At 41.9% G+C, this 27,923-nt stretch overlaps 1 protein-coding gene across 6 annotated transcripts in view; it reads right to left on the bottom strand.

Moving 5' to 3' along the window:
- Positions 1–8,036: 8,036 nt before the first annotated feature.
- Positions 8,037–27,923, bottom strand: part of FBXL19 (F-box and leucine rich repeat protein 19) — a 369,014-nt gene continuing 349,127 nt past the window's right edge. For 4 of the 6 annotated variants that reach the window (XM_086932056.1, XM_086932060.1, XM_086932057.1 and 1 more), the window contains one exon: positions 13,705–17,371. In XM_086932056.1, coding sequence (XP_086788182.1) covers positions 17,175–17,371 — 197 coding nt within the window. In that variant the 3' untranslated portion in view covers positions 13,705–17,174. Of the gene's footprint in view, positions 17,372–27,923 lie in introns of all 6 variants that reach the window. The other 2 variants (XM_086932059.1, XM_086932058.1) reach the window with 2 other exon arrangements.

Raw genomic sequence — 27,923 nt, forward strand, 5'->3', positions numbered from 1 at the left:
CCCTTAGTTACTCATGAATTGCATTGTTCTGATGGAGGGATTATGGCCTTTGCAGCGATGCATGGAATACTGGGTCGTTGGAATGTGTTTGCAGCGGTGCAAGATTTCTTGGCTCGCAGTTTCCTCAAGATCCCACCGAGTTGTCCTCTGATGGTGTAAGAGGCTCTGGTAATCGAAGAGCATGTATGTTTTCGGATGATAACAGTGACTTCCTGTTGGAGGCTATTGCTGCAAATTCTGCATATTCATTGTTAGGATGAACAATGTTTGCAGTCTCGGATTTTTGACCTAAACGTCTCGTTGGATTGTTGAATTTTTTTTTTGCACTCGGATTTTTTGAAAGGCTTGCCTATTGCCTTTATCAAATTCCAATACTGAGTTTTTTCACAACTATAATATATTTTTCTCTTAGATTTTTTTAAGTGCCAAATTGGAGACTTGTGTTTGAACTATCGAACCTGAACTCTGCGTTCCTAAATTTGTCTCTTCAAACTTGTCCTATCAGTGCTCGGATCAAAGGCAGGGTGTCTTGTGTAGTGGTTTCACCTTTGCACTGTGTTAAGTTAACATGGGATGGTTAGAAGTTTAAGCGCGATTTTTCCTTTTCTGCTGCCTCTGCACATGACACATTTTGTTATTACAGCTTTTCGCCTAGTTAGGTATTTTACTTTACACGAGAATAACATGTTTGCTTATAATATCAGCTTTGCTTGGTAAGCTATGTCTGTACAGTGAGTGCCGAGGCCTTCAAGGTTGTTGCAACACAGCGCTTATTTTTTGGATTGATCAGCGCACAGAGAAGACATAATATGGATGCAGCTGTGGCCAACTTTGGGTTTAGGCGCGATTGATAATGCACTGCGCAAGGCAGGAGACTCACACTTGATGAATATCCGTATGCAGAGAGTTGGTGTAGGAGATGATGTGATCCATTTCCACTGAACATAAAGGTATGGGCCCACCCTTCTAAACCCAAAGAGACCTCCTGTAGATATAATAGAATATACTAGCTAGGGAGGGTAAACCAAGGTTCTATTTAGACCGGTTTCCTTTAGCATTTTAACATGCTTTCACCCTTTGTATTTTATGGAATAGTAACCATGCTGTTAACCGTGTTCCTTATAATATGTTTGCTTGTACTAACTAAGATACTGCGTTTGGGAACACTGCATTAGAAATAAACATTTCAAACTCGCACGTGTCCTCATGGACTCCTCGTTCTGGAATGATATGTTAGTATACCGAAAGAGTGTTCATGTGTTCCACGTTACCTGTGGTGTTCTAAGTCCATGTTCTGGGTTGTCTAAATCTTTGGGGTTTTGTAAGTACCAATGAGACACTGATAGCTAGTCTGGTAGGGGATTTTGGATGCAGAGGTGAGTTTTGGCACACCCTAATTCACTGAGGTTCCAAGTCTCTATGCACAGTTCTGTATATGAGCAGAAATCCCTGCTACACTGATAACTGTAGTTTCATTGTGTGTATCTTTCAAATTTGACGGTGTTACATTTCCTAGTTGTTGGTCTTCTTGCTTCCCCGATATCCGCCATTGCAGTTTCTGGCAGTGCCAGATGACCAAAACCTATGTCTTCAGTAGCCACGCCGTTTGACTACGTTTGGTTCTTGGCGAAGAACTTTTCCTCTTTGCATGGAGAGCATGTCTTGGGACACTGGCAGTTTCTGGACGTTGTTTGCCATCTTTATTATATCCGAGTACCAAGTTTTCTTGCCCACTGAGGTGCTATAAGTACCATCCGCGACTGTCTGCATTTATTGATCGCCACTGAGAGTAGAGAGATTGTGGGAAAAGCATAAGTAAATTTCCCTGACCAGGCTATCGACAGTGCACTCCCCAGGGAGTGAGGGTATGGGCGCCTGAATGCGAAGCATTGGCATTTTGCATTTTCTGGTGTTGAAACGAGGTCTATTTCTGGAGTTCCCCTCCTTTTGAACACTTTCTCGATCACTGTCTTACTCAGCTCCCACTTGTGTGAGGTCGATGCTTGTCTTTTCAGTTTGTCTGCTTCCACACGGTCTACTCCTGGAAGATATATCACAGTTATGATTATTGCTCCATATCGGTTGCATTAGTCTTGAGAGGAAAAAGCATTTTGTTCCCCCTTGATTTGTTGCAGTAGAAGATCATTGGCATCATGAAGGGTCTTCCTGCTGTTGCATTTGCTTTGCTCCACCATCTCATTTCGTCTTGTATTCTCTGTGACAACCACTAGATATTCTCAGCACCCCATCGCCAGTGACTATTGGTTTTGGAACCACTCCTGGATTGTTCTCATGTGTAGCCTTGCATGTGGTATTAGTGGTATGCAGGAAGCCAACATTACTAATAAAGCTTCCCACAGTTATCACTGTCAGAGATCGACCCTTCTTGTAACGGTAAGCTTCTTGTGTAAGGACATGGACTCTCGCATGGACATACCCTCAGTCGTACTGTGTTTATTCTTGCTCTCAAAAATATTTATTGTGAATCCCAATCTGTGTAGTGTTGCCATCACTGTTTTTATACGGTCTCAGCACTTGTGTGTGGAACTTTCGTTCACCAGCCAGTCATCCAAGTAGGGGTATACATTTACTCCCATTCTTCTCCTCAGGTGAATGGCTAGGGCTGCCAGGCACTTTGTGACTACTCTGGGAGCTGACTTTATGCCAAAGTGTGTTTTGTTTATTATGAAGTGCAGGAACATTTTGTGCCTGTGATAAACTGGTATGTGCAGATAGGCGCCCTTTAAGTCTATGGCTGTCATGTAATCCCCTTGTTGGATGCGAGGGATAATATCCTGTACAGTTTTCATTTTAAATTTCTATGTTCCAATGAACTTGTTTAGGAAGTGGGGGTTTAGTATTGGCAAAAGTGATTTGTCTGGTTTTGGAATTAGGAAGTATGTGGAGTAGGCTCCTTGACAGATTTCTTTTATGGGTAACTTTTATATTGCTTGTTTTTGTAGCAGCTCTTTTGCTTCCTTTTGAAGGTAAGTGATTTCTCCCTTTGTGTGGATGTAGTGCTTTGGGCCCAACATTGGTGGGTGTTTTTCCAATTCTGTGCAATAGCAGTGTGGAATTATACTGAGAATCCATGTGTCCTCCGTCCACTTCTTGAGAAAGTCTCATATTCTCCCTCCCACAGGTGTTCCACTGGCTAATTCTTGCCCCAAAAGCGGCAATTTCAGGAGTATAATTTTATTGTGGAGTATGTCCCGTTCAAAACAACATCAAGTATTTTGTCTGTCAAGTGCTGAAAGAGTTGCTGGTTTTCACTCATCTGATGCAATCTTGTTTTTCCATCAACTCAAAGGAGGACAAAAGTCCTCCCCTTTGTCCTCTGCGGTGAGCAGCTTCTGGAAATTTTTCAGCAGTGAAACTGTGCAACATGAACTGTATACATGTCTTTCCTTTTCTTACTAACAATTTCAAAGTCTTTTTAGACTATTTTCCCAGCAAAGCGAGAAGGAAAAAACTTTCATCAAAATCTTAATTTTAACCTGGATGGGATAGAACATTTTTCAGACCTTAGGTAGAGCTACCCTTGCTTGTTCAGCCCACTTTTTAACAATGAGTTTTTGCGCACTGGATAAGAGAGGTATTCCAGTAACTGAGGTGGGGAAGTATTGACAATTAATCTTCTACAGAAAGGCCAAATGCCCTAGAGGTGCCTATGCTCATAAAAAAATCGGAGCAACAAGACAAGGTAATGCCTAGCCAACCCATATTTTGGAAATTATTGTGCCTCATCTTTGAAGCATCCCTCATGGGGCATTCATACGTTTAACAATGAAACAACATACTCTTACAAGCAATAGTGCTCGCTGTTTGTCTCATATCCTTTTCAAAAATCTGGAATGCCATTCTAGAAGACAATTTTACAGTATCCTCCTATGCTGCACTCTATAAAAGAGATCAATATTCCTTTATTTAAGCACGATCTGATAAAGTTTTTCCTGCCTCACTCTTCACTTAATGTTCCCATCCTTGTAAGCCTCACTATGTAATGTAAGTTGCTTTTTATACCGCGCGACTGTCACTCCAAGGAGAATCTTGGCGCCTACACAGACCTGAGCTGATGTGGAGTCTGGTCCGGCTGCTTTCAGTAGTATGCCCAGGGTACTCATATTAGGGCTCTAGCGCACGTGTTAGGGAGGCTGAAAATCCAGGTCTTCAGTACTTTTCTGAACTCAGATTCCCGTTCCATAGCACGGAGGTGTGGGGGGACTTTATTCCATGCTTTGGAACAGATTGGCATTGGAGGATCTAAGGGTGCGTGATGGATGGTATTGGGAAAACCTCTTTTGTATGTACTTTGGTCCTTGCAAGTAAAAGGCCCTAAAGGTAATTACCAGGATTTTAAACAGCACCCGTTTGACCACTGGTTGCCAGTGGAGAGTGTTCAATGCGGTAGACGCTGAGGATTTCTTTGGCCACTTCAGAACCAGCCTGGCGGCTGCATGCTGCACCATTTGCAACTTATGTGTAACAGCGTTGTAGGTTCCAGCATATAGACTATTACAATAGTCGAGTCTCGATGTTACGAGGGCGACCGCTACCATTTTCCTGGCTGATAGTGGGAGTAAATCAAAAAATTTTCTTAAACTCTTAATGACATTAAAACAGGTACCTGCTACCGACAGCGCCTGTTTAAACGACAGAGAGGCATCGAACTTGGTGCCCAAGTTACGTGCCGCATTAGTCGTATTTGGCAGTACCTCCGCATCTTCAGACCACCACTGTTTAGGGATAAAGTCATTTTGCGGGCCCAGCGGCAGAATCTCAGTTTTTCCCGTGTTGCACTTCAGATGATTCTTTCCCATCCATTCAAAAGTGGCTGTCAGGCAGCATTTAAGATTTTCTTCCCCGTCCTTAATGTCTTTATCAAGGACTAGGATGAGCTGCGTATCGTCCGCATACGCGATACATCCATCCTAAAGGACGATATCAGCCTAATCAGAGGGGTAGTGTAAACATTAAAGAGCGTCGGGCTCAGGCTAGATCCATGAGGGACTCCTGACTTGAGTGTTTTTTCCTCTGAGCAGAAGTCACCAAGGATAACCACTTGCCGCCTGGCACTCAAAAAGTTCTTTATACACTCCAGTACGTCTCCCGCTATGCCAGATGTTGCTAGCCGGTCTATCAAGATGGTATGTGTGACCGTGTCGAAGGCTGCCGACAGATCTAATTAAATCAGGACAGCCTTCTTACCCTGATCCATAGCAGTACGTATAGTGTCTGTGGTAAACAGGAGGGCTGATTCTGTGGAGTGTTGGGCTCTAAAACCCGATTGATTCGGGTGCCAGGCATTGTTCTCCTCAAGGAACTTTGTGAGCTGTCTGTTCACAAACATTTCTGTTAATTTGCATAACACAGGAAGCAACAAGATGGGTCGGAGGTTAGACAAAGTGGTAGGGTCTTCTAATTGTTTTTTCTGCAAAGGCTTAACTGCCGCAAGTTTCCATTCTGAAGGAATAATTGCAGTGGCGAGCGATGCATTTACAATATTATTGATTACAGGATTAACAGTGTCCACAAGAGCTTGAAGAAGCGTGGGGGGGGGGGGCACGGATCAAACAGCGATCCTGACTTGATCGCCAGTATGGCCTGGCGGGTTTCCTCCAGACTGATAGGTCGAAAAGTCACCATACTGACCGAGTCTGAGCTTGACAAGCTCCTTTCTTCTGCTGTTAGTGTGTTTTGGGCGACAAAGTCTTTAGTGAGTACCTGTACTTTTTGTTCGAAAAAGTCCGCTATGGTGTTGCAAATTTTTCAGACAGGGAAGATTTCCTGCATCAGTATTTTTGGGTTATTAAAACCATTTACGATCTTAAAAATCTATCTTTCTTTATTATTAGCTGCTTCTATTGCTGCCATGTAGAAATTAGTTTTAGCCTCCTTAATCAGTGCATGATATTGTCTTCTTGCTGTTTTATATCTACAGCATTCCTCTTCTCGGTAGTCTTTTCGCCACCTACGTTCAAGTGCTCTCACCTCTCCTTGTTTTTCTTTCAGTGTGTGGTTAAACCAGGGGGCGGATAGTCTATTTAGGTTTGACCTATTCCTGTCATTAACATGACCAGATTTCTCCTTAAGAGTAGACATCCACTCCCGAAAGCGGTTATTGTCTATTACAGGGTTTCCTGTCATTGAAGGCCTGCATTCACTAGCTATCGTAATCAGATCCGGACGCCCAATAATCGTTTTCCAGCCCCCATTTCTAGACTGCGAGACTTTCCCTAAGTACTTGCCCGGGGCTCCCCCATCTAGTAAGAAATTAAATGGGATCAATAAGTGATCCAACCATGTCTGGACAATTGGAGGGTTTACTTCGAGCGTAGCTAGATTTGAGCAAATACAATCGAAGATATGCCCTGCCCTATGCTTTGTATTCAGTGTAAGTAATGGGAGACCTAGTACACCCATTGCGTCTTTGAATAAAATGGCTGCCGGATCTGTAGGAGAGTCCAAATGAAGATTAATATCCCCGAGTAGAGTGAAATTGGAGAATCTAAGGGCCAAATACTGAGTGCTTCCCCAATGCTTTCCAGGAATTCCTTATTCGGGCCTGGAGGACGATAAACTAATGCTCCTGCAAATGTAAAGGTGTCATTAACCTTAATGCGGAAGCAAGCGCATTTTTCGCCTTTGATGTCCGGGAGCTCATTTATAGAGCATTTCCAGGTATCTCGGTGGATAATTGCAAGGCCTCCACCCCGTTGTTCCAGTCTGTCCGCCCTTAGTATAAGATAACCTGGGGGCAAGGCGTGCACTATATCTGGATTACTCCATGATTTCAACCAGGTCTCCGTAATAAAGAGACAATCCAGATCGCTTTCAGTTATCAGATCAAAAATGTGCAGCGCATGTTAAGACATTGACCTTGCGTTTATGAGCCCCCCCACGCAGCTCTTTACGAGGGCCTGTGACTGATAATATTTGCATAAAAGGAAAGGATTTTTTACAATCAGCGCAGCTGACCGGGCCCTCCCAAGATAATAAATCTAGTAAGTGCTGGCATGCACGGGTTGTGGTGTTCAAAGATAATAGAAAATCCCTACTGTAGTGGATAGTTGTTTCTAAACGGGCATTATTGCTGGCCCTAGTCCCAGCCAGAGCACGGACGGGCGCAGACAGGATTACCTTTGGCGCGCCCGCTGCGCGTCGTCGCCATAGGTGCTTTAAGTAGTAGGCTGGGCTCGGTTCTAGTACAAGACTAGACCGTCAACCTCAGCCAAGATGGCCTCGTGTAATGTGCCCCCGGAAGTGAGGATACTCGCTCTCTATGTGCCGCGCTGTCTACCTCCACACAAACAGCTCCAGCTGCGGTGGACCGCGGAGCGAAGAGGCGACTATGCAGCGGATTTTGCCAACAGCTCCGAAATTGTGCGCAGTTAAAAACACATCAGGTGACAATTTTTAAAATAACGCCTGCTACTCTGAATCGTGACTCATTCAGGCAGCGCGCTCCAACTCAATTTAACAATTCTAAGCGTACTAGCAATTCAGCCTGACAATCGTACAAAGCTTAATTTGGTGTCTGAATACTTCTGAAGCAGATTGATTCTAGTGCCCTTTCCTACCTCTTCGCCGTGAATTGTTGCCCACACACTCACTTCCTTCAACTTTAGAGTTGTGCACTCTCACTGTGCTACATATACACATATGTCTTTACAAGTTCATTTCATATAAATGAATGGCACAGCAACAAACATCTTAGTTACAATTTAGAGAAGCAGACAAGCTCTAAAGGTGAACACAAAACTAAAATTAACTTCAGTGATAAAAACACAGGAACTTTTCTATTGCATTTGCAAGCTTTTTGAAATAGATAGCAGATACACAAACAAACTGATCCTGAACCCAAAATGAAAGGAATAGGATTACGGTGTCAATAAAAACTTAAGTGTGGAGTTTGACATTTTGTTGAGTTATCCTAATAATTAGAGACAAAGTATTTTTATTCATGTTTCCAGTCAGTCGGATGGCCCTTTACCCTTCACTCTCCCCCAACCAAAAAAACACCAAGAGACAATAGGTTAGAAAACAAAAGTTTATATAAAATAACTCAGAACTAAAAACCATCGGAACAAAAAAAGTAAACAATGATAAAACCGTGAGATTGAATGCAAGTCAGTGCCATAAGACCAGAAATAAAAACCGGACATTGTACAATAAAACCCCTGAAACACTAATCAATCCTGATTCGCCTTGCTGAGTAGACTCAGGGCTGCCAGCCAATCACAAGTTAACTTATTTCCACCCCATCAATACCTCTGACACCATGTTCTGCTTTTTGAATCATTCATTCAAAAAAGTACTCCCCACCCCCAAATGTAGACCACAAAAAAATCCACATGAAAGACTTCACCCAGTTTTCTTTGGTCCAGTTGGTGATTCCGTGCTCCCTCCCTTGTTTTTGTCGCTTTATGATCAAGTGTGAAACAACCCTGTTAGATCCGAAAAGCCGGAGGAAGCTTCAGTCGGCCTTATACCTGAGGTATTTTCTTAATTAAAAAAAAAAAAAAGTTACTGGCTCAAGCAGTATGTGGTGCAATTCCTCTCCTACCATCCTTTTCCAATGCCTAGTCGATAGCTACTCTTGTGGAGCATCCAAGCATCTACCAGGGGACTTATCAAGTACCATGGCTGTCAGCCTTCTCACTTATCCCTACATACTTGCATTAGATTCGGATACCTGGCCTGGTAGAAGAATAGAACATGATGTGGACTAATGTGTCCTTCGTAATGGACTCTCTGTAGACACATGGGGATTACCTGAAATTATTGTTCATATATTCTGGAATGGATTTAATTGGACTTATGTTCTTCCACGGTTGGGCAACAGGTGAAGCCTGTGAAAAGAACTTGAGTTTGATTTCTGCATCACATGGAATGGACTGGGGATGTAAATACAGGGAGGCAGTTCAGAACAGCGTTTTGGAGACATCTCTAACAGACAACCACTGGTGGCTTTCAGTGTCTCCTCGAACAGACTTTGAGACTTATGGAAAAAAAAAGACCCTAAACTGAATGTTGTGTTCTCCTGGAATGTAATAGGTACAGGTCTATTAAGAAAAACCTGAACTGGAATTCTGCACCTTCTGGAATTAACTCAGAGCTACAGAATGGAATCTGTGCTTACTGGAATGGATCGAGTGTTGTGCTATGTGCAATATATGTTCTGTTTATATCGTACAACAGCCATGAACACAGGTGGAGGAGAGGGGTTGATTGGGATGCTGAGTTGCTTACTACTTGTGTTTTAACTGCTTCACAGAACAAATGGACCGATTTTTGATCCTCCAAATCTACAAACCAAAGGGCCGAGAGCTTCTTCCAACAAGCTGTTTTTATTGACTCATAGTTGATGGCATCAGCTCCCATTTCATAGCCTCTAAAGCTACTTGCCCCGGGACAAAGAGCATGACAAAGGGAATAGAGCACCTTGCCAAGCTCAAGTTTATTTAATGCAAACTTGTAGTTAAGGCAAATGTGCACAGCTCGTTCTACAGACAGGAACCAAAATCAAGAGACTGATGAACTTCAACACCTTTCCATGGGGCTTATACAAGATTGGTGGACAATTCCAGCTTTTCTGTAAGCAATGAAGACAGACTATTATATTTACATTTTAAAATATAAATTGAGATCTGTACCCCTTAAGAGCAGCAGAAGTTTCAGCAAGAGCAAATGTAATACATGTATTTTGCGTCCTGATTTCGATGAAGAGGGTTTTATTTAACAAAAACTGTAATGGTCACAGAACCTCACAATGTGTTTAAATTAGACTTTGCTGGAAAATCATGGCACTGGAAGGACTCTGGGATACAAATCAGAAAGTAATACTGGAGTATGCTCTGTACATATGGAGGTAGCAAATGAGCTTTCTTATTAGATAAGGGGCGACAAATATATTCGCTATCATGCCCTTCAGTTAAGGAAAGTAGCTACAGTAGCTCTTTGAGCAAAATGGAATGTGAGCAAATCTTCTCAGTTATAACAAACTTTAAGTGGTTGCAGTAGCTCAAGTTTGGAAGAATGAGTCTGTCCAGCAGATATTCTAAGGAGAGTTTCAGACAACCTGTACGTACAGAACTATTGCAAGACCAGGTTTGTTTTAGTCATATTTGGGAAAAGCCAGTCTATTTTTGTCCCTCTGTATAGCAATACAAATTCTAGAATTCTCTCACTGTTCAATCTTGGGGCTCAGACTCATCCAAATACTCATTTACCTTGCCACTACTTCACAGTTTTTTGAAATCTTTATTAACAGAGCAGCCAGGACTACATGCCCCAGAGAACAACTGACATGTAATGCGAAAATCCATGACCAACAAAATGATCAACTTCTTTAGCTAACCTGGTCTTTCCATCACTGCAGCTAGATTGGTGCCATGAAATTAAGACAATCTGCAGTCACTGTCAACTGTGCATTACTAAAGGCTTCACAATACGCAATAGCAGGCTACAAGGAAGGGGAATTGCATCCCCTTTACAAGAATGAGCAAATACCTTTGTATACTGCTGTTAAGGGGACTTAAAATGTGGATTAGGATTGCATTCAGACCAGGTCCAGAATAAGCAAACAAATTTGTCTAGTTAAGTTTTGTTGATGCCAGGATCAGAATAATTTAAGAGCACATATGAAGACATTGAAAAAAAGCATACAAAGACTCTCATTGAGATGGATGTAATTGTTCTGAAATCCCATTAACACCAGTTGGAAAATGGAAAGCAAATCCTACTCCAATGAAGAAGGGAGGCACAAGCTCCAACCACAAAAGACTGGGTGATGAACGGCAAAAAACGCCAGTTTGTACTGTGGGTTTTTAATTATTTTGTGGTTTACAACATACTCACTTCACATACGAGCCTCTGGTACTAGAACAAAAACAACCCATCAAAAAGAAGTGTGGGATGGGCCCATGGTACCTGTTTCATCTATGTGTCTCACGACACGGGTAGTTTGAGTGCCTCACATCACCAATTAAGCACCTTCCCTGTTTTGCACGTAATGCTTGTAGTGAATTCCTAAATTCTCACCCCTTTCCCCATCATCAAAACTGGTATAGGTGCATTCAAGTAGCATTCAAGTATCTGATAGTGATGTGCAGGAGTGGCGGAAGGCATATGTTAACAAGCAGAATTGACAGCAAATTAAGATTTCTTGGAATGACCATGCATGGTCTGACAGTTACAGTCAATGTGTCGAGGAGAGGACAGGAATTGTGTGGCAAATGCATTGGCAAAAATGTTCTTTTGGCATGGACCAGATCCCTAAAGGTGTCAGAATGAGGAGAGAGCAGTGAAGAGGAGTGGCATCACCACCCGATTGCCATCACACAATAGCTATTGCACATTTATGGTGGTTGTCGTGTGTATGCAGGGGAGATGGTTGTGGCACTTTGGACATCCCAAACCTCTCACTATGAAGTGGTAAATGCTCCACCTGCTCCTCAAGCTAAGGAGGCAACTGCAAATCAAGGGACATTTGGCACCACACATACCCGTACAGTAATGGGAATTAATTCAGTGCTATCCACCATCAGACATGTGGTTTGGTTTCACCTAGGTCAACACCCATTAACCATAAGGGACAGGAAAGACTTGGGGACAAGACAACGCAGACCCCTGCAGATTACTGGGAGAGGGAAGCGAGCGAGTAAGGAGCATTGATCCATCAGTGTGAGGAGCATTGTGGAAGAGAAAGTAACAGTTTGGCAAATAATTATTTTTGCACAGGGCCACAATCCAACAGATTTGTAGAGCACCAGCCAATAATCTTAAGAGCAGGTCAGCAACAGTCTCAAGGAGTGTCAAATAAAGGAGAGGGATGACCCTTTGCACTAACAGTTTCAGTGTGGAAAGCAAACAATATTGATTTAAGAAAAGTGAATCATTAAGATGAGACACCTGCAGCGGTGGCATTAAATTTTAGAGCGCAACTGATTGCCTGGAACACTCAGGCTACAGTGGTGTAAGATCTCTCCAGAACCACAGCAGTGGGAGTGATGGAAGCATGGTGTTCAGTAAGCAAAAAAGTCAAGCCTAAGGAATTAACAGCTGGCAACTCCCAGCAGCCATCAAAATGTAGAATGCAAACCGGAATCCCTTAGACATAATGACCAGACTAGTTCTGCTATGCTAACATAGTACTTAACAGTCCCAACAAATCCCACCTCACCCACATTTGTTAAGTACACAAACACCTTATGTACCCATTCCACCAAACCAATTCCACCCTCCCCGTTGCTACTGCACAATCAAAATCACCCTTAATCTTGCCCCTCGATTCCAACTTTCATGCTGTTGTAAAGAAAGTTACAAAGCCCACTCAAGACAACCCAATGACATTGCTGGACACAGCCCCAGAATAGGCACAAAAAATAGAAATAAGTTCATTTATATCCTGGATCCCTCTTCACCACCACCCACCCTCCCAGAAATACCTCCCAAACCCCTAACCACCCTTTCCCCAGGCCATATACAGTAGTGCGCTTCCCCTTAGCTGCCATTTTGGTTTGAGAAACATGAACCGTTGCTAAGATGAGGCGAAAAATGTACCACTGGATTACCTAAAAGGGGAGATGGCATGTGGTAGGCAACACAGATGTCTGGCCCCAAACTTGATGTTCAATTGCTCCAATCCTGCGTGAATGTTTTATCCACTTTATGCTTTTTTGCAGTTGCATGTACTTTCCAGTCTTCAAATAGTGATACTTGCATCAGTACTGGGGTAAATTTACAGAGAATGTAACCCACTCCTTCCAGAGGCAAAGTCAAAATCCTTGCGCTCTAGCTACTAGGATAGAGACATTTCTAACAAGTCAAGATTCAACCTGCTTAATTAATTTGGTGAGAAGTGCAGGCAGGTGAACATCACAATAAAATATATCCCTATGCTCTTTCTTATCCCAATATTTCCAGTCATCCGGACAGACACTCTTTGCTACCATGCTCTACCTAAAGACTCCCAATTATATCAATTTGGGTCTCTGATTCACACATCTAGGATTACTAGCTTTAAATACCTTGCATACATTACTGACCCAAGTGCTTTTCTAAAGGCTTCTGTACTTTGAGGATCCATGTTTTTTAGGCATTCATACGCACTCTCTCATAACCTTATCACTCAAAAATTACGAATTTTCAAAAGGGCCTTCCAGACAATCCAAGAAAGAGTCTCTCCCATGCAGTTATCAGGGTACTCCCTCTTGCCCATCTTTCTCCAAAGATCACCCGCTTAGCTGATCTCTGCCAAGGTACTTACTCACCTGTAGATTCTCCACACTGAGGGTCCTCCTTTCTCCCCTGTCCAAAGATACTTTCGGGGGTGTTCTGCACCAACACACACACACATTCATGAGTTTTATCTCCTCAACCCCATGAACCCAACTTACCCGTCTCCCAGATTTACATGTACTCACTCTTCCCATTCACAGAGTCCCAAGGAAGATTTTTTTTTAAAGCAGTCAACACAGGAGCATCTAATCACCACCGTAATTTATGAAGCCTACTTTCCTACCCAAGTGCTTGTCATTCATTATAAGGGTACTGCATCCAACACAACAACAAATGGTCTAACATCGAAGCTGAAAAGAAATCTCAGCTGCTATTGACATTACAAAGATTCAGCCTTTCTACCCTTAATGAAAGCTCTTCCATCAGACTCAAAATGTTAGCGAGGCAGTTGATAGATCAAGAGGTTGGGAAATGCTTGCGCTTATTTTGTTATACTAATAACAAGTCTGGGAGCAAATCCTGAACAAAAATATGTGACGTGTAATGCACCCTTGCAAGAAACGGTTCATCCTAAATAGCAACAACTGAAAACAGAGCCTGGGTATGTAGATTCGAATCACAATGTTCATTGGGAAATGTATATATTTCACATCTCATGATCACATGGTTGATATGGTTCAGCAATTGGAATGGGGCCGAAAGACAAAAACATTATTAAAATGGCTTTCTTAAATGAATGATAATCTACACATTTTGAGGTGACACAAACCCTTTTTAAAAGTTACGTGTTTCGTTTTGAATGGATTGCGGGATTTATCTTTTCATTCAACTTTGTGATTCCACAGAATTAACAATTCTTCATATGGAGAAAAGTGAATTTTACAAGTGCTTTAAGTCCCATTTTGCAAGTGACTGCTAAGTGCATGGGGACTGTGAAAGTGGATTTCAACAGGGAAATAGCAGTGGATTTTGCAGAAGTTCCTACAGATTTCTTACATCTGCTGGATCGGCCTACAGCAATTTAAAAAATGCAGTTAAACTTACTCAGAGATGAGTTCTCAAATAAAAAATAAAAACCTATTTTAAAAACTCCGGGAGACTCGAAAGGTAAAGTCTATTCCAAATCCTGGGCATTCACTCTCAAACAACCAAACTTGATACAGAATTACAGGGTTTGTTAATGGACGAACTAGACCATCTTTGGGAACAACAGGATATGGAGTAAGATGTCATCACTGAGCTGCTAGCTTCAGAATCGGACTCCAGAGTAAATACCATGGGTAAGCGGTACTTGCCACATGATGAAAATCCATGGCATTCACAGCCAGAGGCAGTTATTATTGGTGTATCTCTCCAATTTAATTCCAAAAGAATGGCAAGCTGTAACATCTTGCTTGTGAGACAGGAGGTGTTTATGTATCAAAAACCTCCAGCTATGGCACTGCCAATCGAGTCTATCAATATAAGGAGGAATACGGAGGCAGCTTGGTGAAGCTAAGTAACAAGCCACATTCAACCTCCTTCCGCAAAGCCAAGAGAAGACTTGCAAGTGGTTTACAAATGTGTTGACAGTCCCATAAAATTGTCATCTTGAGAGGGCAGGAGCCCACAACTGTGGAACAAGTGTCCTGTGCGCTGAAGGCAGTTGTTAAACAACTACGTTTTATAAAATCTGCATGGATGTCATAGGGTGGTTGTTCTGTATACAATTTTGTGTTAAAATCAGAGAATTCTGACAAAGCTATAATGGATGCCAAGTAAATGCAGTTTTCTGGCCTGTAATTAATAACTGAAAACGCTGTGGAAAATGCAATGGCTATATAGATTAGATGGCCCTTTAACAACAAAGTGCTAAGGAAACGTGTGCTGAGAGTCTTCTTCCCCAATGGATAGTTATTGCACACATTTGCTGTAGAAAAAGATGTAAGTATGATTTTGATATGGTTGTACCTACTGTGCTGTGCATAATGCTGAAAAACTACCAGCTGGTATATTCGTCAATATTGACTTGCCCGAGTACCAGGAGTATCAAAGCAAGCATTTGCTCTTCGATAGCTGCTGTGACCATGGTAGTTGTGCGATTTTCTGCAACAAGAAAGCCCATAATACCACATCTGTGACAGCTGCAAGCACGCTGTGGCTCTAGTAATGTAAATGCTATGCTTAACAGTGCTCAAAGGTCACGGAGTGAAAATTTGCAGTGCTATTGTGTCGCAGCTACCAGGCTCTGTATATACAATTACAAATCCAAGAATGTTTACAACCCTGTTGAGATCTGAAGAGACCGACCACCTGAACAAACCTGTATTAGGGCAAAAAGAAGAGCAGAAGTGCACAGACATTAATGAAAAGCTAATGGCCGCTCTGCTGAAAAACACCTTCCTTAGTTCAAGAATTTCCAAGCCAAAAGTGTTGTCTTCTCAAGCATAGTTGCTAGCCTGTAGACCCTGGGCCTTCCCTGTGGTTGGCACTGCAGTCTGCCATTTTACCACCAAATCCCTTGTCTCTATAAACTGCTCCTATCTGGTTAACTAGTCGGCAGGTATACTGACCTTCAGGTCTATTGCCAGCCAGACAGCTTTGACATCCTTTGTCTGCTTCACAGTTTCTAGTAACATCTCTTTTGTCACACACTAAAATTAAGGAGACTAGATTTCTGAACTGTGTGCTTTTTACTGTGGCTTGCTTTACCAATGTGATAGTTGGCTTTTGAGAACATTGCTTAGGCCACATAGTGGGTTAATGAGAACCAGAAGATATCTAAATAAGCTGATAAGGCCACCTATCCCAAAATGTAAAATACTCTATGTGGCAATGGTGACCACATATTTTGACAATATCAGTAGAACAGCCATTACTGGAGAATTGGCAGTGCACCAGAGTCTGTGTCAAGGCACATCCAACGAGCAGTAAAAACGTCTCTTCACTGAAAACGTGATTTTCTCCCCACAAAGAAGTTGTCTTAAGCCACAAAAACCCTGTCCTCATTCTCAAATGGACTCAGAAGCATAAACCATGATTTTAAAGGTGTTTAACATTATACTTCTCTTGTACAAGACCAATCGGTCTATCCCATTACCTCACAGACCAGAGTTACAGATGGTTGGAACTATAGTACAGACCTCTGGAGCAGACCCTATCCAGCACAAAACGAGGGTTGGCGCACTGATTTCTGTATTATTAAACCCAGACTGCAATCCCTTGCAGATTTTGCTGATTTTCCTAGCTAAAATTGGCCATCCGCCTACCCATAACATTAAGATGACGATTTCGGCCCATCTGTTAATAAACTTTGCACACAATCCTGAATACTCCTTTCCATCTGTTTGTGGATCAGTACACACAACTGGTTTGAAAAGCATAAAGCATTCAGAATATCGTCACGCAGGAATGGAGGTCGAGTTGACTGAAGCAAGATCAATACCCCTGTGAGGAAACTAGAAGACCACAAAAAAACCATCTAGTAAAACACTTTCACAGTCTCTATATCATCTTCCTGCTCTGCAGACTTGGTGTGACTCAGATGAACATCCCTGTCGTGCTCAAGTCGACACTGGCTCCAACACTGGTCCCACGTGAAGGAGGGACTCCGCACCACAGAACACTTCCACTGTAACTTTGATAAAACAACAAAAGAACTTAAAGGCAAGAGGCTGAAGAAGGCGATCAGCCTAAGCAGTTCTCGTGCTAGCCATCTGTTGCTACATCTGTGGGGCAAGGCTGTCCCCCCTCACCAAAGAACAGCATTCCAACAACCCTTTCTTCACCGTCTTAGGAACTTGAACACTCCACATCACCATGGGACAATGGAGGGGCAGGTTTGTGGGCATAATCATCCCAGATTGTGGTGGTGCAACTCGCTGCTCCACGCCCAGCCCCATCGGATACCTCTTAGCATGGACTTTTCGACCAAGAGTCTTTTGCTGTGCTCGTTAGCTGTCCTTGAGCAAAAGCTTCTCCTCGAGGCATTTGAAGGAAGGTCCAGTGCCAGGGGTTGCCGTTGTGGACTCATCGGCAAACCGCTGGCAGGCCTCAGGAGTGATCTGGCGACACGCACGTAGGTCGAGTCGAGTGAGGCTGGTGCACCGCTTGAAGAGCTGCAGGCATTGATCGGTCAGGCGGTTACATCCTGCAAAGAGTAAGAGAAAATCTAAGCTGTTCACTTAACTTCCAGCAAAATTCAAACAACCAAACCCTACCATTGAATCATGTAAGGACCCTTCTTCATAACATGTGTTCCACTGATTTTTAAAAGTCAATCACACCACTCATTTCCCCAGTAAATTGGATTAAATGCCTTAATAGAAACCCCTATACTATTAGCAATTAAGCTTCAACTGCTCCTGCTAGTCTTAACCCCTTCGATGCTCATGACGGAACGGTTCCGTCATGTGCATTGGTTGGCCTGTGCTCATGACAAAACGGTTCCGTCATGAGTCCATAGGTTCTTTAGAACCTTCAGCACTGCATGGAATTCGTGCAGCACTGAAGGGCTTAAACAGCATGAGACTGAGCCCAGTACTAAAACTGAGCAAATGCTACAAGCAGGGAGATCAATGTGCAAATATATAGCCACATATTTTTTGTTTCTGCATTGCTCTACCTGCACATATACAGGCCCACAGTGATTACAACTGGTTCATGGGATCCAGCATGAAGAATGGGCTAAACCAAGAGAACAACTGTTTATATAAATCTCCCATTTCCCAAATGTTTAGATGAAAATAAAAAAATCAAAGAAAAATGAAGACAAAAAAAGGATAGAAAAATTAGCCAGTGATTTAGCTGCGCTTGCACTTAACACACAACCCGTAAATATATTATCTAGAAGGCCGTTGCCAGCCATCAGAATAAATCCCTCACTTTTCTTTTTATGCTGAGACTACTGGCATGTCCTTCATGACTCATTTTAAATTTTTCCTTGCTACTCATGGTGTAAATACTTTATATTACCACACAACGAAGAAATCATCACTGGCCACTTAGTTCCTTGATTCCCGCATCAATCTTACTTTCACATCTTTTCTAAGGTGTTTTTTCCTGACAATCTCACAGGACATCTTCCTCATAATCCCACTCTTCTTTCTGAGATAGCACTATCCATTCAATTCCACACTGAAGTTACCTTCTACATTAGTTCCAAAAATTGTTCTCATTTTCTTTTATATGTAATCAGAAAACATTCAGTGACCATATTCTTTGCACCTGGATCATCAATCCATCTATATGAATAGGATCACAGCAACAGAGATAATCTCCCATTTGTCACTAAGGCTTTCAACATCCCTACTAGAGTTAACAGTTTAAAGACAAGCTTGACTAAAATGCACAATTCAGTACACATATACCAACAGGTTGCACTCTAATAAAGAGAATTTTTCATCAACAGTTGTAAAAGACCTGGATTGAAATATGGAGTTAGCATCTGTGGTGATTTTGCTCTGCAACGGCAGTAGGACATCATCATTAATTTGTTATGCGAATGCCTTGTGCCGCGTATCTGATAATTTAAAGGCTGCATTCTTCTTCATTAGCAAGTCCATGGAATATGCTTTTTAAGTAAGAAACCCTTGTTTTGGTACAATGATCCTTTGATTTCCATTATTAATTTTTCTTTAGGTCGCACGCTATTACTGATCATCTCACACCACGGACAGGTCGCTCTTGATACAGCAAATCTTTGCAACCTTCCTAGTTTAGGATCCCAACACCTAATCCACCATGTGATAACATAACTGTTTGGTAGTTTACCCAATATATAATCTAGAAAATATACTACCCTTTTTTATTCCTTTTTACAGCTTGTGTGAGCTTTGGAAATATTGTTACCAAATACCAATCCAAACAGTATTCACATAACTTTGAAACAACCCAACGGTTCAATGAACAGTGTCTTGCTCATGAGATGTAGGAATACCCGATTGTATATAGGAGATAAAGCTTAAGGACTGAACCAAAAACTACCCTTATCAAAGCAAACATTTCTTTTTGGGAGGTAAATCTTACTATTTGGTGGTTCCGCTTTCTCAGGTCAACAGCATCTAAAACAATTGATTTGTTGAGATAAGACCAATGAGGTCAACCAAGATGGTAATTTTATTGGTTTAATAATCTCAAGAGACTTTACATTTTCAAGTTCTCCTAACACTTCCTCCCTTGTGACTATCAGGATACTCCTGGCTGTGCATCTTAGCTACTGCCCAGTCTCACTTCTATGCAATTAGGAATCATCTTAATGTCCCTATTTCCTCACTAAACACATGGTATTCCCTTAGCATCCTCTTTCTAGTTGTTGCACTGTCACCTACTATCTATATAGGATACCTAATAGACAGCTGGTTGTACTTGTGGCCCGCCTGACGTGAACTGACCTTTACATGTGGCGCCTTGTTGAACAGTAGCACAGGCCTGCTGTTTAATTTGACCGAGCACTAGGATTCACAAAGATGTTAGACTGGCAAGCATTTATTTACACACAAACCGAGGTACAAGTACACACATGGTCCAGCATCAGTTATCTTTAGTAACACCATGTTTAAAGACATCTGCAACAAACACGTAAATATGATAGACTTCTCCAAATTCAGAAAGTACAAACTACTTACCTTTGGTAACACTCTTTCTGGCGGATAATCTATTTACCTGCAGATTTCTCACATTGTGAATAACCCCAGGCGGAGGAGTGAATGCTCAGAATTTATCATCAGCAATTTTCTTGTGCGTCGGCAGATGGTGTTGTGCGCTCCATGTCGGATTTGCCCACCCCCAGTCACCACCTGCACAGTGACATCAATTTCTTTGATAAGTGTTCACTCCGTCTGACACAGAGCTTTAGTAATCAGATAGTGCCGGTGTGCAGGTCTCTAAGATGCAATCTCATTTGCAAGAGCTAGAAGGGTCCATTCCATAGAAAGCGGAGGAGGGTGGGTAGATAAGGAATCTGTGGTTAGATAGACTATCTACCAGAATTTCCGAGGGTAAATAATGTGTTCTTCTGATGGATACTTCTAACCGCAGATTCCTCGCCTTATGAATAGATACCAAAGCAGTACCTCCACTGGAGTGGGTCTGTCAAACCAGGAAATCTTACAGGACAGATCAGGCAACTTTCCAGGCATTAGTCCTTTGTGAATGTGTGACGTGAAGCCCATGTAGCAGCCTGGCATATGTCCATGACTGGCACACAGTGTGCCAGCGCAGTGGTAGCAGCCTTTGCTCTGGTAGAAGGAGAACATAAACAATTTGAAGGCTGCTTCTTGGCCACTCAGTATAAGAGTTTGATACACAGGGCAATCAATTTACAGATGGTTTTCTTCGGCATACCTTCTCTTATTCGCTTCAGAGAACCTCACAAAGAGCTGATCATCCATTTGATGGTCCTTTGTACTAACAATGTAAAAGCTCAGAGCTCTCTTTGGCTGTAGGCAATTAAGCCTCATCCTCTTTAGATGGATGAGCCAGGGTGAATAAAGATGGCAGGGTAATAAACTGCCCTATGTGGAAAAGAGAGGCAACTTTGGGAGAAATGTTGCTTTATTTCTGAGACTAGCTTGCCTGGGATACAGGTGTTATATGGCTGCTGGACAGACGTGGCTTGTAGTTCACTCATGCAACAAGTTAAGTTATCACCAAAAGGAATGCCACCTTTAAGATGAGCAATCTGAGACAGCAGCTATGCATTGGCTCAAATGAAGTGCACATTAGGAAAGTGACAACCATATTGAGGTCCTACTGAGACAACACAAATGGTATTGATGGGAACCTATGGGTCAGCCTTTTTAGAAAATGCATCAAACCATGTGATTTGTATAAAGATGGCTGATTGGGTAAACGTGAAAAGGCTCAAAGTACTGATAAATAACCATTAACTGTTGCCACAGAAAGAGCTTGCAAGTCGAAAGATAAACAAAAGAGTAATCTATCAGATGACTACGCACGTAAAGTATGGCTATTTTAGGAAGAACACCAGACAACATACTTCTCCCAGGGTCCTGCGTAGATCGTTTTATTCAAGGGTTGCCTGGCTGCCAAGATGGCACTAACTACTTCAGAGGGGAGATCAAAAGCAGTCAACTGTTGACATTAAATCTGCAAGCACTGAAGTGTAGTTGTGCAGGCTTGGGTGCAGGACCCTGCCTTGCTGTAGGGATGGTAGGTACTCCAGAAGAGGCACCCTGATAGGAGGACAGATGCTCATGGCCAGACGTTCAATGTACCATACTCTTCTCGCCTAATCTGGAGCCTCCAGGATGATTTGGAGCCCATCATTCCGGAGCTTCAGAAGTTCGGGCACGAGAGGTTGAGACAGGGAGTATTGCAGGAGTCTCAACCTCCAATCCAAGCGAAAGACCTTTCAAATCGATAACTGCCTTGGGAATTCCAACGTGTAAAAGTTTGGACATTGCGTGTTCAGTGGTGGCGAAAATGTCGACCTGGGATCTCCTCATTATTGGAAGATGCCCTGTGCCACATCCGAGTGCTGCCACCATTCATGATCCTTTGGCAATGTTGGCAAAGTTCCTACAGTTTGGCCTTTAAATATCCTTCCAGGTACTATATGATCCGGGAAATGCCCTGATGACTCAGCCATTCCCAGAGGCATAGGGCCTCCTGGCACAGGACCCGTGACACCACTCTGCCTAGTTTATTGCAGTAACACATAGCTGTAGTGTTTTCTATGAGAACTAGCCCAGTCTTCCTTTGATGGGTGGGTAGAACGCTAACAATAACAAGCAAATAAAGTGCAAGTTTATGGGGACAGGATTCCTCCAAAGATCATAGGCCTCTGATCTCTACCTCTCCCAGAAAACCTCCCAAACCCAGCAGAAATACATTAATCATAACCATTAGCACTGCGTGGGGTAGGGAGAGGAGTTTGTCACCAGCCAATTGCAGTCCAGTAATGGCCACTGCAGATCTTTTTCAGTCTCCTCCAACACATCAATGTAATCGGACATGTGTCTTGGTGCTGGATCCAATGAAACTTCAGATCTCACTGCACAGCCCGCATGTGCCACCTGGTGTGATCCACAAGTAGGATGGAAGAGGCAGACCCTCTCTCTTTTTTTTTATTGAACAGTGCCATATGGAAACAATTTCTTTACATATTATAAAAGAAACAAGAGGAAAAAACCATTTTTACACTGAAAGGAAATCCCATCTAAATTAAACAGATAAGATCAACAAACAAAAAAATGAATATAAATTCACAGTCAGGAGAAATGATCCCAAACCCTTGAAAATGTCTTTGTTGCCCCCACCCGCTTCGCATAGGCCTCTTCAAAACATTTTGTTTGTTTCATGTTACTCCTCCATTTCTCAAACAGCGGTATTGTCCCTGATCTCCAGTTTTGTAAGATCAATGAACGAGCAACTAACATCGTGATTGCAAGAAAACGTCCCTGGGAGTCAGAAAGTATCATCTCCTTGCTACCTATACCAAACCTAGCTTCTGGAGAGGGTTTATACATTTGCACAGTAGCACCACTACAATATAGAAATATTTGTTCCCAAAAAACTTGTAGCTTTGGGCAGGAAAAGAAAATATGATGCCATTCCCCTGCTGCTAAAGTATCGCAACGAAAGCAATTATTAAGCACTTCTGGATACATTTTATTTAATGCTTCTGGAGTATAATACACCATTCGATTGGCAAAGAATGCCATTCTTTTATAATTAGCAGCTCTTAGAGCCTTATTACCTAGAGATGAGATCCTTTGCCATTCCTGATAGGAAAAAACACATTGTGTATGTGCTTCGACTTTCTCCAGCTTCTTTAATACCAAAGGGGATTCATCCGGATGATTCAGTATACGATACCAGTTACCCACTACAGTTAATCTCGCAACGTAAAGTGCGGAAACAATTTTACCAGGGGGGATGCTGAAAATAAAGTTATACTTTTCTAAAAAATTAATAATTTGAATAAATAAAAAAAAAAAAAGTTTATTCGAACCCAAGCATCTAGCCTGGACTTCCTCCCAAGTAATTACCCTGCCATGAATACCTAATTAACTCAAGACCCCCAAGCCAGAGTCATTCCATTTTTTCAGTTGAGCAGAGTGCATATATAATCCTAAAACACGACACTCAATTAATTTAAACAACAAAAAAAAAACAGAAAAATCGTTTTGTTTGAAAACCATACGTAAGCCATTTGAGAAGCCTACTAGAGTCTTATAGCGAGTTTTTTTGGGAAATTTTGAAGTCTTTAAAAAAGTTGGAAGTTGCGTTCCGGCCTCTTGAATCATCTCACTGATGCAAAAAATTATCTGACTGATCGGGTTTTGATAATAAACATGCTATATAATCAAATAGTGCTGCTTCATAATATAGTCGAATATTCGGGATTGAAAGCCCCCAGCGTAATGTCTGATTGCAGAATTGGGAGCTTCCCTCTAGCAATCTTTTTATTCCACACAAAAGTTCTAATCATAACATCAATTTGTTTTAAAAAAAACTAATGACTTTATTCGGGATCTTTATAAACAAAAAAATCAAAAGTGGTAAAATAGACATCTCAATTAATGCCACTCGTTCTATCAGCGTCAGGGGAAGATTAGACTGATTCAACTGATTCAAAGTACTTTATTCGGTTAAAAAGACAAAATAACCATAAAAGTAGCATGTAAGGTGCAATTTACAAAAAGGTAGAGTAAGTATTTTTCCTTTAAAAATCACAAAATAAGAAAAACAACAAAATTAAATCCATATCAGCAGTATTAAATTCATATATACAATAAAAAAGATCAATCCATTTGCATTGATTTACGACATTTAAAAACCAATTTTAAAAATTCTGCAATAGAGGCAACCATAAAAACAGTATCCATTTTCTGGCACTCTGTAAACGCTAGACGGCATCTGTAAACATTTAGGTCTTTAAGAATGGGGATGATAAGTTTCTTTCGGGGAAAGGTGTAAAATTTACAAAAAAATAAAATATGTATATCCGATTGTTGCGAAACATCATCGCATGGACAAACACATAAGTCCTTCAACCAACAATTCATCACGGGGAATGATAGTGTCCTGAAAACTATATTCAATCTAAATCGGGTCAAAAGGTACCGTTCATGATTAGACATATACAGTGAAAGATATGGCTGCAAATTCTCTCCACATATAATATCCTGGTGGGCAGAGACAGTCTTTTTTCTTGCCTCCTCTATATTTCTCTTTTCCTTGAGGTAGGTCATACACAAATATTTCAAGTCTCTTCTAGATATGTATTCCATTGATTGTGGATCCTCAAAGTATTGGGGGCAACTTATTTTTTCAAGAAAGTCTCTGACATAGCCTATCCATTTGTAGTCCTTGATGTTGTCCAATACCATGATGTCCTTAAAAATGGCCCGATTGACAACACATTCTTCATTTGTCCAGACCCTATGCCAAAGAAGAACTGGCTGAATTCTGATAATGTCAGTGACATAAGGTATTCCTAATTCAGCATGGCATATCATTGTTGCAGTACTTTGGGGTACAGACAGGATGTGACATAAAAACTTATTTTCCAGGATTTGAATTGAGGTGATGTTTGAATAACCCCATAATCCTGCCCCGTAGATGGCTACCGATATACAAGTCGCGTTATAAACGGTTAAAATCTCTTTTATGGGTTTTTTACCTAATTTTTTCATAAAACATTTTAGGGCCATAATAGTCTTAGAGAATAACAGAGATCTAGCGTGGATTGCTGTGGTCCATGAGCCACTTTCATGAAACAATATCCCTAGATAAGGGAAGGTGGGGGTCCTTTCTAAGGGATTGGAGTTTACAAAGATTTGCTTCACATGCTTGTTTGTTCTGGACCCGCAGTACATAGAATAGGTTTTAGAACAATTAATTTTCAAATCTAAGTCAAGCATGAAGGTGTTGAAGGCTGTAACCAAGCTTTGTAAAGCCATTGGGGTGCGCGCCATTAGGACAGCATCATCAGCGTACATCAGTGCAGGGACAGGCCTACCTCTCACCATGGGCATGTCCCTGCCCTCCTGCACGAGATGCTTTTCCATTCCATTTATGTACAACAGGAATAGAAAGGGGGCTAGAACGCACCCTTGGCGCACACCCCGGCCGATCCCAAATTGTCTACTGCATTCACCATTTTTCCCAAATCTGACACTGGCAGTGGCCCCAGAATACAGCTCTCTCAGAAAACATATAATGGCAATGTCTACCCCCAAGTCAGCCATAATTGACCATAACTTAATGTGTGACACACAGTCAAAGGCTGATGATAAATCAACGAATGTGAGGTATAGACTTTGTTTTTTGACCTTTATGTACTTCTGCTGCAAGGTGAAGAGATTCAAACCTTGCTCTATGGTTCCTAGGCCCTTTTGGAACCCAAATTGAAAGTCACTTAACACCCCAGTTTCATCGGCCCAGCTTTGTAGTTTAGCTAAAATCACTCTTCCCAGGATTTTTATAGAAGAGTCCAATAAGGAAATTGGCCTGTAGCATGTACAACTTAGCCTATCCCCTTTCTTAAATATTGGGACTATTGTTGATGTAAACCAGGTAGGTATTGGGCTATTTGCCAGAACGGCATTAAAGAGCTGAACCAACAGTGGCCCCCATAATTCGATGTTAGCCTTATAGAGGTCGGCTGGTATACCGTCTGGTCCTGCTGCTTTGCCCCCCTTGGTCGCCTTTAAACTTGCTGTAACTTCAGGGAGGGTCACAGTCAAGGTTCTAGATGTGTCTAGATTTAGCGACCCCATCTCCTGGCCTACTTCAGAGGTTAGTTCCACAGCCATATAAAGGGAGGAAAAATGGGCCACCCACTCATCTTCTGAGATGGCAATTTCCATGCGTGCTTTTTGTTCATATAGGAGGGGGGTGTTGATAACCCTCCAAAAAGCCGCCGGATCCTTCGATTTTGATGCGTCGCATAGGTTATCCCATGCCTCCCTTTTTATCGAGGTCTTCCTATCCCTTAATGCTAGGTTATAGTCCTTCCTTGCAATTCTAATTTGGTTTACGTCCTTTGGTCTATTATGAATTGCATATCTAAGCTTTGTTAAGGCCTTAGTGCACTTCCTATCAAACCATTTCCTATTGGACTTTAGGGAATTTTTCCTATTAACAAAAAGTGCTTCCTTAATTTTGCTAGAAATAATGCTAAAGTGGGTTATTATTTCACATTTCTCTGCATATTCATCTAAACAGATAGAAAAGCTACTCATGCAGTTTGTCAGTATTTTATGCAGGAAATCATCTGGGACCAGTCTGCTCCATTTAAGGTTATAACCATTTTGAGCACCCACCCTTACGTCCTGGACCATTTGATTCTGACATTCTCTAATGTCAGCTACGGTAAATAAGTTTTCCATTTTTAATACCTGTGGCAGATGATCACTCAATGGTAGATCCATAATGTTTGCTTTAATCAATCTGTTTGCAGAGCTAAGTGTGCATAAGCTAAAATCAATAATGGTTGAAGCACCTCGCCCGACAAAGGTTGGGGCAAATGTCGTTGTGTGGTGTGCTAATTCGTTTACAAAGCCAAGGTTAAAGTTAAAAATCATTTCATTCAATAAGTCGCCAAGTAGGGTGTGTTCAAAATGCGTCAAATTGACGTCTTGTTCCAGCATTAGACCACAAATTCCCTTTTGGCCCTTTTTGCAGAGAGTACAATTAAAATCACCCCCCCATAATATCATAACTTCCGCCCTCTTACTCTTATCAAATTCATTTTGCATTTCTAGGGCTAGTGTGTCAAGTACATCCTTAATCATGCTATCTGAACAGTTATTATAGAAATTAAAAAGAACCATCTTTGGACCCTTCCTTGTATGTATCACAATTTTTTGGTAATAGCTGGATCCAGGGGAAAAAGCAATTTTATCATATACTAAAAGATTAGATATGTATACAATCAACCCCCCCTTAGGTCTTCCGTATACTCCGCCCACCGCGGGGGTAAAGTATGTCTTGTAGCCATTAAGGTGTATCGGCGTGGTAGCCCAAGTTTCTTGAAGGGCTAGTATTCCCACGTCGGTAATGGCCTCATCCCAGCTTGGATTTGTAATCTTTTGTTTTAACCCAGCCACATTCCAAAATAATACCGTACAGGAATCTTTATCTACAGAAGACATATCTACAGTATCCCCTAAGCTATTGACCAGGCTCTCTTGTATGTGCTCATTCCCCCCCTGTAATTCTGTGGTTTCCTCATCCCCCAGACAGCTTGTAGAATCCAGGACTACAGGATTAATAGGTAGCCAGTTATCTTCCTTAATCTTGGGGAGTCAGTCCACTGCTTCCAAGCAGTCAAACCGGTTATAACATGGGAAAAACGGGGGAATTTGGACATTTCCTATCCATCCTGGATCATAACCCTGTGGGTGAGAATAAGGAGGCCTGCCTTTGTGTTTCACAATGTTCCAGCCATCATCATGCCTCCCATTCCACAGTGTATTGTGGTAGTTGTTATCAGGAAACTGGCCAGTATTACCACCATGGCGTCGGTTTTCCCTGGTCCAACTCCACCTATTGTCCGGTTGTTCACCCTCCGGGTAAAAGTAGGATAATGGCCTAGCCAAAACTGACAGACCGTAATTTCTTGGGGGCCTCGATGTAATAAATTCTGCGGTGCGGGGATTCTCAAATGTTATTACCACACAGTCACCTTGTGTCCTTTTTTTATTATTATTGTACCCCACCCAAGGAGC

This window comes from Lissotriton vulgaris, chromosome 7, assembly GCF_964263255.1.
Source record: "Lissotriton vulgaris chromosome 7, aLisVul1.2, whole genome shotgun sequence".
NCBI lineage: Eukaryota > Metazoa > Chordata > Amphibia > Caudata > Salamandridae > Lissotriton > Lissotriton vulgaris.